The sequence below is a fragment of the Chroicocephalus ridibundus genome, chromosome 4, assembly GCF_963924245.1.
Source record: "Chroicocephalus ridibundus chromosome 4, bChrRid1.1, whole genome shotgun sequence".
Taxonomy (NCBI): Eukaryota; Metazoa; Chordata; class Aves; order Charadriiformes; family Laridae; genus Chroicocephalus; species Chroicocephalus ridibundus.
The window spans coordinates 557,701-570,235 of NC_086287.1; the positions used below are offsets into that span (position 1 = coordinate 557,701).

Genomic DNA, 12,535 nt, shown 5'->3' on the forward strand with positions numbered 1-12,535 from the left:
TATGGTTATTATGCAAATTTTTTATTTTCTTCAAAACTTCCCATGGTGAACTTGAAGTAAGATAATACAGCTGAAACTCCAGCTATTTCAGCCCAGCTCCTGCAGCTGCGGTTTGGCTGAGAGTGGATTTTAGGAAAAGGAACATAAGTGCAGGTTCCCGTGGTGACTTATCTTCAGGGCATCTCCAGCTTGGGAAAAATCACCCTTCCATGGCCTAAATCAATGATCATGGACGTCCTGGTTCATGGCTGAGCGTAGTGATAGCAAACAGAGGTGTGTATCATTACATGGTACAGAATGTGGACTATTTGGTGTAAATGTGAATTTGTAGTACTGGTGTTTCCAAATACAAACTAGTGACTCAAAATGCAGAATATTCTCATTTTAGATCAGTTGAGAACTTTTTTAGTATCTCTGTCCTTGAAAAGTGTGTTGGAACTATCTATTCACTCTTTCATTCAGTAGCTAATTCTGGTGTGCTTCCCAGTGTCACAAAGCAAGCAAGACAACTGAGTTCCACCTGTTCGGTAAAACCCATTCTTATTTTCAGATGCACAAACGTTTTATACTAGAGGTGAATGTCGCAAAACAGTTTGCATAAATCCTTCTGCTTTCTATTTTGAAAGAAGATTTTGAAATGTTTAAAGCACGAATAGTCTACTAATGCTTCTGGTATGTAACATTTTCTCAATAAAAGAAAAAAATTATTAGGTATTTTCTCTGGCTCCTGCAAACAGCCATTTTATTTACAGTCAGGGGTTGCATCATTTACTGCAAACATGGCCTGTGCTCACCCTGCAGTGCAGTGAGGGATTTCTCAATTATCTGTCTCTTCAGCCAGCTCTTAAGCAGGTAATGAAGGCTCTGTTGGGAGTTTGGATGTAGAAAAAAGAGCATTTTGGGGCTGCATTGCACCATTCCATCCATTAAGAGTGAAGGAGCATGCCCAAGTATAGACCGTGGGCTCCCGTCTTCATGAAAAACAAGTTCCAACCCTGAAGAAGAAGTGCTGTTCTGTGCACGTGAGATGGTTAAAACCTCAGGAGAATTTGAAGTCGATGTTCAGTACTTTGAAGTGAAATGCCAGCCCTCGCCCCCCAGCTGGCACCTCAGTCTTGGGTCTGGTCCGCCTGCTGGAGCGGTGTCCCCAGCAGGGAGGGTCTGGCATTCAGACACCAGGATGTGCATTTTCTCGTTTTTCTTTTGCTTGTGAAACAAAATTTTCTTCAAAAACATACAGCATGGAATTGGTGGGCCTCAAATCATGGATCCTGACTGCTGCTTGCTTCACTTAGTGATGGTCAGTGGGGATCTCTTCCCGAAGTTGTCTGCCCGCCCTTAGGGGTCCGGTTCCACGTTGGCTTGAGCTGACGGCTCAGCCTTGAGTGGGGGCTGCCGCATCCCTCCCCGGGGAGAGCGGCAAGCTGAGCCAGCTCAACACGAGGTGAGTTTTCAGCCAGATCGGTCCTTGCACCGTTTTGGTCTGGGAACGTGCAGGAACGCTGCTCCTGCAAGGAGGCAGATGGCAGGACGATGGCCGTCCTTAGTTAGGCCCTACCTTGCTGGGGATGAGAGGTACCGGGTGGGTCTTCAGTGTACTTGGGCTCGTGGTCTGATAATTCTTAGCATTTCTTTAATGTCTCTGTTAGGCTCTGTATTATAGTTCCAGCTTTTGAAATAGAACTGGTGCTGGTTTGGTCTTAAAAGCTCCTCCATGTCTTTAGTTGACTAAGAAAATGTTTTGGAGCGGTGGCAAGTTCAACAGTTCGTTTTTAAATGTCATTGAAATTTTACTGGAGCAATGGGAAGCCCTGTAACTTGGGAGCTTTCTCACTGCGAAATTTTAAGTGCCTTTCTGACAAAGTGGGCATAAAAGCTTCTCAAAGGCATAGGGAAGTGTTTGACTCATGGTGGATCTCATGATGACCTGGCGGCTGAGGCTCCTCGTGTGGGTCAAGGAGCTGCTCCGTTTGTCGTGGTTTTGCTGGATGAGTTCTCAGGCAGATCCGGCTCCTCGGCTGGCTGGAGCAAAGTGGGAGGACTGGCAGCATGTCGTTAGTGGGGAGGGCGGGGGAAGGATGGACGGGTAGACTTTGGGGTTTGAGAGCGTCTGTCATGAAACCATGCTTAAAAGTATAGGAATTCATACACGTTTCCCTGAAATATCTCCAAAAGGCACCTATTTACGATTGACGTGTTAAGAAAGTAGTTAAGAAACGAAGATTGGATATTTTTTTACACCAAAGAATATAATTTACAAATTCATTAGGAAGATGAAGCAATATAAACCATTCTGCGTTTCACTTTCAGAGGTATCGTTGCCAGTATCCTGGTTTTCTTATGTTTTGGAGTTACACAAGCTAAAGATGGACCATTTTCAAGACCTCATCCAGGTAACTTCAGTTGTTTAAGTCACTCACGTATTTCTGGTAAATTACACGGTTTATGGTGAACGTAAATATCTGTGTTACTTCTAGAGAAGGTAAGCTGTAATTTAAATAATAACAATACGGGTTCGTTAGCACTGCGCGCTTATCACATAGCTTCCCAGCTTCCAGCCAGCCTCCGAACAGCACAGTGATCCTTCCGTGCGTTCGATCTGCGGGTACCAGAGGATTTTTATTTCTTTTTTTTATCTCCCTGTTCTGGCTTCCCGTTGCTAGTAAAAAGCTTTGTGTGAACTGCCAGATTCTTGAAACCTTAAATTCCCTTGTTTATCCCTTCTTTTCCCCCTCCTTTCTGTAATGGGGCTGCACTTCTGACCACGAGTCCGGGTGCTGGAGCACTACACTCCCTTTGCTCTCCGTTAGCCACAGTAACTGCTGGATCAGTAGCCCTTCATTATGATTTTAAAGATTTCTCATAAGACTGTAAGTCTTGAAAGCACAACACAAAACCTCTCCCATGTAGTGTTATATCAGGTGAAGTATGAAAATATTTTAATATCTTTGATTTTTTTGCCTATTTTTAGATGTGAATCACTGAGAAAGAATTAAGGGAATTTATATAGGCTTACATAATATTCCTGAAAGCAATAGGCTCTCTTACAGTCAAATAAAGCTATAAGTATGTCTTGTGCCAAAAAATTAATTTTCCAGTTTAGGAATGCTGTTCTATATGAGAAACAGCAGACGCGTTAAAAACCTCGATCAAAGCAGACTTTGTTCTAGAGCAGTGCCAACAGCACACCTCTGCAAACTTACGGTTTTATTCAGAACTCTGCATTTCTGAGATCTTCTTAAATAGCAGTTTTTAGTCTCTCTGTTACAGTTAATTCTGGTTCCTCCTATAAGGCAAATTGCTCCTTTTAAGGACAGCAGTGATATTTGGGTGCTTTTAGTTTTAGAACATCCAGTGGCTTTGTCTGGCGGGGAAGTTGTTTTTCTTCCCTAGAACAAAGTGGTACAAATTGGATGGGGAAAGTCCAAAGGTCAGAGACCTCCGCAGCCAACTGCTAGCGTAGATGGAGCCAACTTCTAGTGTAGAGACTGTGGCTTGAGCATCCCTCAGCAGAATCAAATCCATGATTCAAATCCATGTCTGTGAACAGGGTGATTGAAGAAGCTCCCATGTATGCAGTCACTTCGAACATGAGTGTATTCATGTCATCTTTTGTATTAACTTCACCTTTCCTCTAGCTTGTGTGATGGTTTGATCCTCTGAAGAGAGGTTTTCAGGGGCTAGAGGGGTTTGGTAGCACAGCGGACACGTGCAGAGCCGCAGCAGGACATCTGGGTGCCTGTTCAAAGGAGAATGGCAGCCCTTCTCCGCGCCTCTCCCGCGGGAAGGCTCCTGTGGCAGCAGAGGACGTGGCACTGCAACCCGGTGAGATTCCGTGTCAGCTCTCCAGTTACAGAGGGTGCACCGGGGAGTTCAGACGAGGCAGCCGAGTCTCTGACCTTAGCTTCGCCATGCTGTTCCTGGAGAAAGACCTCATCTCAAAGGAACTGACAGCACCAGCCGCCGCTGTGCACTGCTTCCATTTATAGGGCTGAAGGAAGCCCTGGGTCAGCCAGGGCTCTACGGTCACAACAGCCACCGTCGAGCTGTCACACGAACTCTTCAAGCTGTACCTTAGCAGTAGCCAGGTTTCCTGCCCAGCTTCTGTCCGGTGATACTTGGAGCCCTATTATTCAGTTTGTGTCTACCTACTTATGGCCAGCTCGGAGATGCTTTGTTTTTTCGTCTGTTCTTTGTGCCTAATGTTGTCGTTCTGTTTCAATAGCTCTTCTTGGTCAGTGTTTATCCACCTGATTTATTTATACACAGCTCACCTATGCCAACTCACCATTGGTTTTGCTAAAGCAAATGAATTTTGCTAAAGCAATAAGTTTTGCTTTTAGTCTCCCCCCTCAGTGTAAGTTTTTTCTTTCCTTCGAATTTTGTTTCTTACTCGTTCAGCCTTTCGGGTGGCATAGGTCAGACTCAAGCCGCTGTTGATGGCTGGGGTAAGTGGTGGTTGTGTGCTCAGCCAGGCAGCGCGCTCTTGTGAAGTGTTGGTCTTGTGTTCTCCAGCCTCTCCGCATCGGCACCGCTTCAGTGTTTGAGCATAGTAATTACTAAACTATCAGGTATGTAATGATTAGGTGAAGCCTACTTAATCAGGAAGATAGTCCTAATTTGAGGGAGGTTCATGGTGACAAGTGCATTTAAGGAAAACAAATATTAGGCATGCCAAAAATAACTTTATAGCTAAAGCTGAGGGCAGTCCAGGAAGAGAGAGAACACGATGTTTGTACAGCTTTGAAAACATCTTGTTTCTGGTGTACGTGTTCAGATGTAAAGTAGGCTTCAAAACCTCTTGGGCACTTATGTCAGCCGGGGAGAAAGCACAGTAAATTACAACCAGATCTTTTTTTATTATGAAGTATTGCTGAGTGTGTTCAGCAGCTGCAGATCATCTGCTGCCAGAGCCCGGTGTATATAGGAGAATAGAAGCTCAGCTAAGGATTTAGGTTGTTGTGCACTCTGAACTGTCTGTACATCAGCTTCAGAACTAGCCTGGGCAGAGGTTCCTCTCTTCCAGGTGACCCTTTGGCCACTGGAGGGTTTTTTTTTTGGCTTGTTTGGTTTTCCTAAGCTGCATTCTAGGAAGAAAAGAGGGTGTGCGCGCACTCTCGGTCAGCCCTGCCAAGAGAAATGGGCCAGTGGATTTGAAAGTTAATCAAATGGGAAGGAAGGACAGAAGTCTCAAGTCCTGGTTTCTGCAGCTTTTGTGTAAGGAAGCTGCACAAGGGGCACTGGCTGTTGCCTCGACCGGGAGAAGGTAGGCTGAACTCTGCTTCTCCTTCCCTCGAGGAGACCGAGGGGCAAAACCACCTCATAATGGTTTTTTTAATGACTGACCCCTAAGACGACACTTCTTCGTATTGCATAATTAAGAAATGACAATTATGTTTGTAGACTTTAAGTAAAAATCTTAAAAGTTCCAAATTTCCAGTGAAAGGTGTTACAGAGCTTCCTGTTCTCCAGGCCACACCTGCCTGTTTTATTTTTCCTTTTTTTTTTTTTCCCCTGGAAGTGTAAAGTAGGCTGTTTTGATGAAATTAATTTAGCAGTTTTGCTGAAAAAAGGCCACACCTTCTCACATTTCAGTCTATTTTAATGATGGTGTCAGAAACAGGCTGTTAGAGACTTCTTTTGAAAATGCGTAAATTCCCCCCCCCCCACTGAATTGGATAAAGACGGCATTTATTTTTGTTTCGGGGGCAGACGAGCCTCTCTGAAGCTCTGCCACACCATGGCTAGCTGATTGCAGCTTCTGAGCTGATAAAACAAGTCTGTTAGCAAGCCTGGAGTTTATGCTTAGTTCTTGCATTATTTATGTCACGATCCTGCTTTTAAGCATTAACATATCGAAGTTGCCTTGGACTTAATAGAGATAAATGCCCAAATCGGGCCTGAAGGTGGTTCTTGGTTTTTTCACTTGATGCAAACGATGTCTGTGCAGGTGGAACGGCTGCTGCCTCCACTCGACCTTCGGAACAACTCTGTTGGCTCCTCTTTGCCCCAGTCCAATTCTGTCACCTAGACATAGCCATGGAGGGAGAGCGCTGGTTTATACGTGTAAACAGGAAGCACCTGAAGGAAAGTCTATTAAAATCATTCCAGAGTGATTAGTATGTGGCGTTACCGAGAGATTTAAATGTCCCCTTGGACTGAGTCAACTTTTGCTGAATTACCTTGTGTAAATTTTTGGATGTGGTTAGGAAAAAATACTGGAGTCTGTGCACGGCCTGGCTCTGCATTAACCTCCTTCCTCCCGTTCGGGAGTTAACAGAGTCGCCAGGTGAGATTTCGGAGCCCAGGAATTGCTTCAGAAGGCCCCTCTGGCTGGATTAGGCTGAGTTCGGGGCATGAATGTGGCCCGTGGACCACAAAGCTTGTACCCAGGGCAGTCAGAGAGCCCACTCCCTGGGGACTGAGTCCTTCAGGAGAACTGAGGTGAGGAGGATGGAGCTGGAAGCGGACAAGTACTGTAATTTGTGTGCCTTTTGGAGTCGGGTGTTACTTCAGTGTGGGAAGAGCTGTAATCACACCTCTTGGGAAGGTGAATAATGACTGCAGACTCTGAAGCAGGCGAGCTTTGTGTGGTGTTTCTCTCGTTACGAAGAGTTCAGATATCTCATAGGTCTTGCAGGTAGCACCTGCTAAACCTCTGGTACTCTTCTTTTTTTTTTTTTTTTTTTTTTAATTTAATTCCTAGTAAAAGTGAAAATATATTTGGTATTTTGAAATGCTTTCTGCCCCTTGAGGAAAGAACCTTGCCTTCAGGGAAAAAGGTGGGCTTGCAGAAGGAAAGGCAGCGGTTCCTCCTGCCAGTCTCAGTCGTGCCGGTTCTAGCAGTTCACAGGCAGCAGCCGCAAAGCGCATTAGTGGGGATAGGGATGGGAAAACCAAAATTGGACAGGTTGGCTTATGTGAGGTGGTGAAGAAAGAAATTGGACTAGTTCAGGAAGGATATAGTCCTCTTCCAAGGACTCCTGGAAAGTATTGCGAGTGGCACGTACCTTTCCTTCTCACTCTTAAATATTTAGTTCATTGGGTTGAAGCGTTGTGATGGATCCTGGTCTGTTCTCACAGACGTGGGTCATGACCTGAGCAATGCTGGGAATGTCCATAGTGGCCAGGCTGGCAGCTGAGGAGCCTCTCTGGCCGGGCGCTTTGGGAAGCGTGGTGAGCACTTTACCCGAATGCTGGGCTTTATCGTTTCTTGGTGGGAGCGTCTCTTCTTGAAGTGTTTGCTTATATTACAGTAAACGAACAGTTGACTGCTGTTCTGCTTGAAAGCTTCCTGACATCCCGTTTTGTTTCTTTCTGTAGCTTACTGGAGATTTTGGCTGTGTGTCAGCGTTGTGTATGAGCTCTTCCTCATCTTCATACTCTTTCAGGTAAGTAACTGAGACCTCTAGTTACTAAACGCCAGTTTAATAGTCCTTTGTGGTGTTCTTTAGGTTTTGTGCTGACTACAGGAGATGCACTTCGTTTCTGTGAAATCAAATCATTGTGCTATTTAACGAGACTTCTAGGTTGAGGAAAAATTATGATATTATAAAAAAATATTTCACCTTGTTGTCTAACTTCTGGTTCATCTCAGCCAAGGTTAGATACCGCAGCGAAGTGTTCTCAAATGAGCTGACAAGAAGTCAGAGTTCTTCTTGAGATCAACCCATCAGGAGTTGGTGCTTCTTGTGTTTAGTCTCTGCTCTGCTGGGCTTGGTGTGCCTTGCTGAAGTTGCGTTCCAGCCGTTAGTTTCTTAGATTCTACAGATTGTGGGGTGAATTCATCTTCTTTCGTCTTCTGAAATACTTTTTCCCTGGAATGATAGGTGCTCTGAACTTTTTTTTTTTTTGCAGTAAACCAAAACTTCATACACAACTCTGTAGTGGCAGCAAAGTGAGGGTGCTGTTTGTTCTAGAAGAACGTGCTATTGGTACTTCCAAATAAAGCATGTTATTTTTTACCATATTCTTGTCTTCAGTACACTGAGAATTTTTCCCTGGCTCTTGCAATTCTGTAACTTCTCGGAAATGCAGCAGTTGAGGTAAAACATCTTGAGGTAGCAAGAGCAGTAAGGCTGATGCTGTTAACGAAGCCGTTGTGTTCCTGTATGTACCTGCACCACTGCAAATCCCGTCGGAGTGCCGGGAAAGAGCTCGAAATTTTGCCAGAGACTCGCTTTTGCTCCATTGTGCAATCCAATTATTGGTGTCATCTCCTCAGGCAACAGCATGGTTTGAAAGCACAAGCAAACGTGGAGTTACGGAGCCGTGAGGGGCAGCTCTCCTCCTGGGTTAGACGGCTGGCTGCCTCTCACGTTTAGATTCCAGTCAGTCCCCCGTTGCTCACGTTCAGATCCGTCCTTCGAGCTGACATCTTAGTAGTGCTTGGCGCTCTGCAGTTTAAAAGCGTTGTGGAAGTACCACCACATACTCATCAGGATGCTTGAAAAAAATCATTTTAGATGAGAGAAGGACGAGGAGCATGTTTTAAAAAAAAATGCTTTGCTTCTAGAGACCAAGTGAGCTGGAAGAAGTGGGGCTGGAATTGAGGTGTTGGGATCTGTCGTCTCTCTTCTGTTGGAGTAGGGCATTTGCTTTGCAAACAAGTTTTTAATATTGATCGAACCCTTTCCAGCTAATCAAAGATTTCCTTTGGCTCCAGCAGTTCTTGTTCTGCTTGGCTTTCCGGGAGCCTTCCCAAAACTTGGTGCCAAGCTCTCTTAAGAACAGAAAACTGGGCTTTTTTTTTTTCCTTTTTTTTCTTTCCCTGGTTTGTTTTGGGGGGCAGCTGGAGCATGTCTGCAGCAGGCCAGTAAGCAGCAATGTGAGTTTGTGCCATGGACATCACTTGGGGGTTCCGTGTGAACCCTTACGCAGGGCCCTGGTGTCTCAGGAGGGTTTCTTTCAGGCCGCCTGTCCCGCTGGGAGGGAGCGGAGTTCTGACCCCTTCACGGGCGTGAACAGCTCTGTCCTGCCTTGTTCGTTGTGCTCCTCACCGCTGGGGAGTACTTACTCACTTGCCGTTTATTCTTATATTCTTCCCGTTTCAGGTCACCCTGTTTCTTCTTCCAGGCGTCCTTGTAAACGATGCTCCTGACTGGCTGCAGTCAGGCTGAATAATGCGGTTCGTTTGTATTTGATAGTGCTGTTGGAGTTCTGAGCTCTGATAGGAAAGCCTGGAAATGGGCTGAAGCTGCGGCAGGGGAGGTTTAGGTTAGATATTAGGAAGAAATACTTTACTGCAAGAGTGGTCAGGCACTGGGACAGCCTGCCCAGGGAGGGGGCTGAGTCACCATCCCTAGAGGTGTTTAAGGAACGTCTCGATGTGGCGCTTCAGGGCATGCTCTAGTGGCAGAGATTGTAGGTTGTTGGGGTGGTCTTGGTTTTTTGGGGTTTTTTTTGTGTGTGTGGGTCTATGGTTGGACTCGATGATTTCAAAGGTCCTTTCCAACTGTGAAGATCCTATGATTGTATGAAATGCTTTGCTTCCTCTGGCGGTGTGTTACGTTACCAGCTGGTTCGCTGTTAAGGACACTCACTAGCTGTTGCTCAGCTCTTTACTAAAAATACTTTGTTACTTTGCACAGGTTTAAATGAGGATAAAATTATGCTGAGTCTGTAGGGGACTAAACTTCCTTAAAAGCAAATACAAGCTCGCTCGTAGCTGAAACTTGTCTTACAGTTAATGTGACTTTAGTAGTTTTATTCTATAATTTTATTGTTATTGTTATTGCGACTAACGAATTTCGCCCTTGCCCTGCTTTTACTGTCTGCCCGTCTGTCATAGACCTTACGTTGCTTCTGGTGTGAAACACTGACCACAACAGTGAGCAACGTCATTGGGAAGTGCTTCCTCAGCAAATGCGTGCATGAGTTACCAGTCAATTAGTGCAGGTTTTGCTCGCTGTTTGTAACTAATACTTTGATCATTTCTTCCTTGCTGTTTGCTTCAAGTTTATAACCCGTGCTGCTAGCGGGACCTTAGTTGAAGGGACGGTTTATCCGTGAGCTGCACTCGGTTTTCCCTGCCATGAAGTGCAGGGCAGTTCCTGATCTGTGTGGCTGAAGTGAGCTGAGCCCGGGGGCACGACTGATCCGGGGCATGTCGTCCATGGGCTCGGTCCGCCGGTGTCTGCACATGCCGTATTTCCTTCGAGCTGCTGGTTCCAGTGCTGCCGGCTCTTTCCCATTCTAGGAGACCTGAAGGCCATTGAGATGGGAGGTGCAGAGTTAAATGAGCCTTTCCTGAGCCCCCGCCTGCTCTGGCTTTGCCCTGGCCATGCCGGGGGAGGGAGGGGAAGGGCTGGGGGAAGGACCGTGAGCCCGCTGGGGTGCTGAGCTCCTGGGAGGGAGGGGGCATCGAGGGGCGGCTGAGGAGGCAGAGCTAAAGAGCTCTGACTTTTCATCTTTAAGAAATCTTAAGTTCATGCTGTAGTCATTTTTTTCCTTAATATTTAGCATTAGAGGCCTGGAAGGTCATGTATATATGCTGTGTGATGCTCCGGGGTCTGGATATTATTTCAAGAGTTGTTCTGCAACACACGTTTAAAAACCACCCATTTGAGGATACGATGTTGATCTTCGTTATCTTTGTACTTTCCTGTGCATTACATACTTGTGAAGAGGGAAACGTGTTTTGTGTTCTTTTGCAGACTGTGCAGGACGGCAGGCAGTTCATGAAGTACATCGACCCACATCTAGGTGTTCCTTTGCCGGAAAGAGACTACGGTGGCAACTGCCTTATTTATGATCCTGGCAATGAAACGGATCCATTTCACAACATCTGGGTAAGGAACAAATAAAGTTACTTGCTAATGAGTATGACTGGTTTTTTGGTGAAAGGTTGCTTAATTGAACTCTCCAAAGCACAGTCGTGAGTCTTTCTGAGTGTTGAATGGGAGAACAGGTCACGACTGACTCTTTAGCTTTCTTCTTTCTCTTCTCTTGACCTTTCCTGTCGATCAGAGGGAGATGTGTCTCGTTGTGCCTGATTACGTTGCCCAGGAGAGAGAGTAAACTGTTTAACAATCCTTGTTTCTCAGATTATTGATGTATACCTTTTCCACTAGGAGTTTGGGTTTATTTGTGTGCCTGAAGAGGCTTCTACTTGCAGTCACCTTGAGGCACAAAGTTCAAAAGTTGCATGTGCCGAGCAAGCCATAAGTTGCGCTTTTCTGAATACCAGAAATGGTCAGGTTACTGTTCCTCATTGGCAAACAGAAGACTTGGGATTCAAGGGCAAAGGAGTTCTGGTTATTTACGGCTCCCTGGCTGGCTGGAGCTGTTGGCGCTTGGGTAGCGAGGGGCGCTGCATGCCTTGGGTCTGTCACGTGAGCCTTCGGTGCATCAGGAACCGGAATAACTGGGAGCCGTTGCAGCTGCCTTTCCTCGTTCAGCCCCAAAACCGGGAGGAGGGAAGGCTCTCTGCCGGGGGTTGTGGGGGCAGGACTGGTGAGACTTAGGAAGCCCTGCTAGATACAACCTGGGGGGCTGATGAAGAAATGCACGCTCTTGCTCTGGCTTGAACCTGTTCTGCTTCTGTCCCCTCGGAAGGCAAGGAACGTGACATTTAGTGTTCAGAAGGTGGTCTCTGCTTTATCAATATCATCCGAATTCCAGTTTCTGCCCCTTAAAATTGTGACTGCGCTTTGAAGATACACTTATAAGATGCATCTAGTATTTATGTGGGAAACTACTGAAGTTTATTGCTGCAGTTTTCTTTTAAAAATAGTACGCCTTAATGGGTTATTGTTTGTAGTGCAAAGTGACCTACACTCTCTTCTTGCTTTATAGGACAAACTGGATGGATTTGTTCCTGCTCACTTTTTTGGCTGGTACCTGAAAGTAAGAATGGGTCTTCTGTTACGTTTCTGTTACAGTGCTGTTCTGCTTTTAAAGCTTGACTGCTTCTGTGTCAGTGGTGCCAGTCTTCGTGATCAATTATATTAGGCAGTCATCTGTGAACTAGACAACTAGACCAACTGTTTGTAAGACATGAAAAGCTCTTTTCTTTTTTCTATTTTTTTTTTTCTCCTGACCATGTCAGGTCACCTCATTTCTCTCCAAAGTAACACTACACTGGCAAGCTCCCTCCTCCACCGTCATTCATTCTCAGGTCAGATCAATGAAAGGAAAAACCTTTACTCCTGTCGCAAGATAAATACTTGAATGAACTTTAATGCAGAGCATGGGGAAGACAGCGTTGAAAGAAGGCAGTGAAAGCGTGCTGCCGCCCAAGCATAGGTGTGTGAGGATACACTAGTGCTGTCCCATGGCAGGCTTTTCCCAGTGGCATCCAAATCAGGACTTTAAATCATTAAATGGGTGGTGGTTTAATTCCTGTTACTCTTTAGTCAACATCAACCTGCTGTGGAAGGAATTCCAGTTGTGCTTGTCTCTGGCAGAACACATTCAGCGTGTGTTTTGCTGATTATTTTGGTTTAAATATTAGCTTTTTTTAAACCTGAGCAAACTCACTAGCTAACTTTATTTTGCCCTGCAGACCTTGTTTGTTTTTATTTTTTTACCTGCA

The 12,535-nt window shown here is 45.5% G+C and overlaps 1 protein-coding gene across 2 annotated transcripts in view; it reads left to right on the top strand.

Annotated features, from left to right (window-relative positions):
• The window catches only part of PTDSS2 (phosphatidylserine synthase 2), a 41,871-nt gene that overhangs the window by 13,970 nt on the left and 15,366 nt on the right, over positions 1 to 12,535 (top strand). For both annotated transcript variants that reach the window (XM_063332520.1, XM_063332521.1), the window contains exons 3-6: positions 2,311 to 2,393; positions 7,324 to 7,391; positions 10,656 to 10,790; positions 11,797 to 11,847. In XM_063332520.1, coding sequence (XP_063188590.1) covers positions 2,311 to 2,393; positions 7,324 to 7,391; positions 10,656 to 10,790; positions 11,797 to 11,847 — 337 coding nt within the window. The remainder of the gene's footprint in view (positions 1 to 2,310; positions 2,394 to 7,323; positions 7,392 to 10,655; positions 10,791 to 11,796; positions 11,848 to 12,535) is intronic.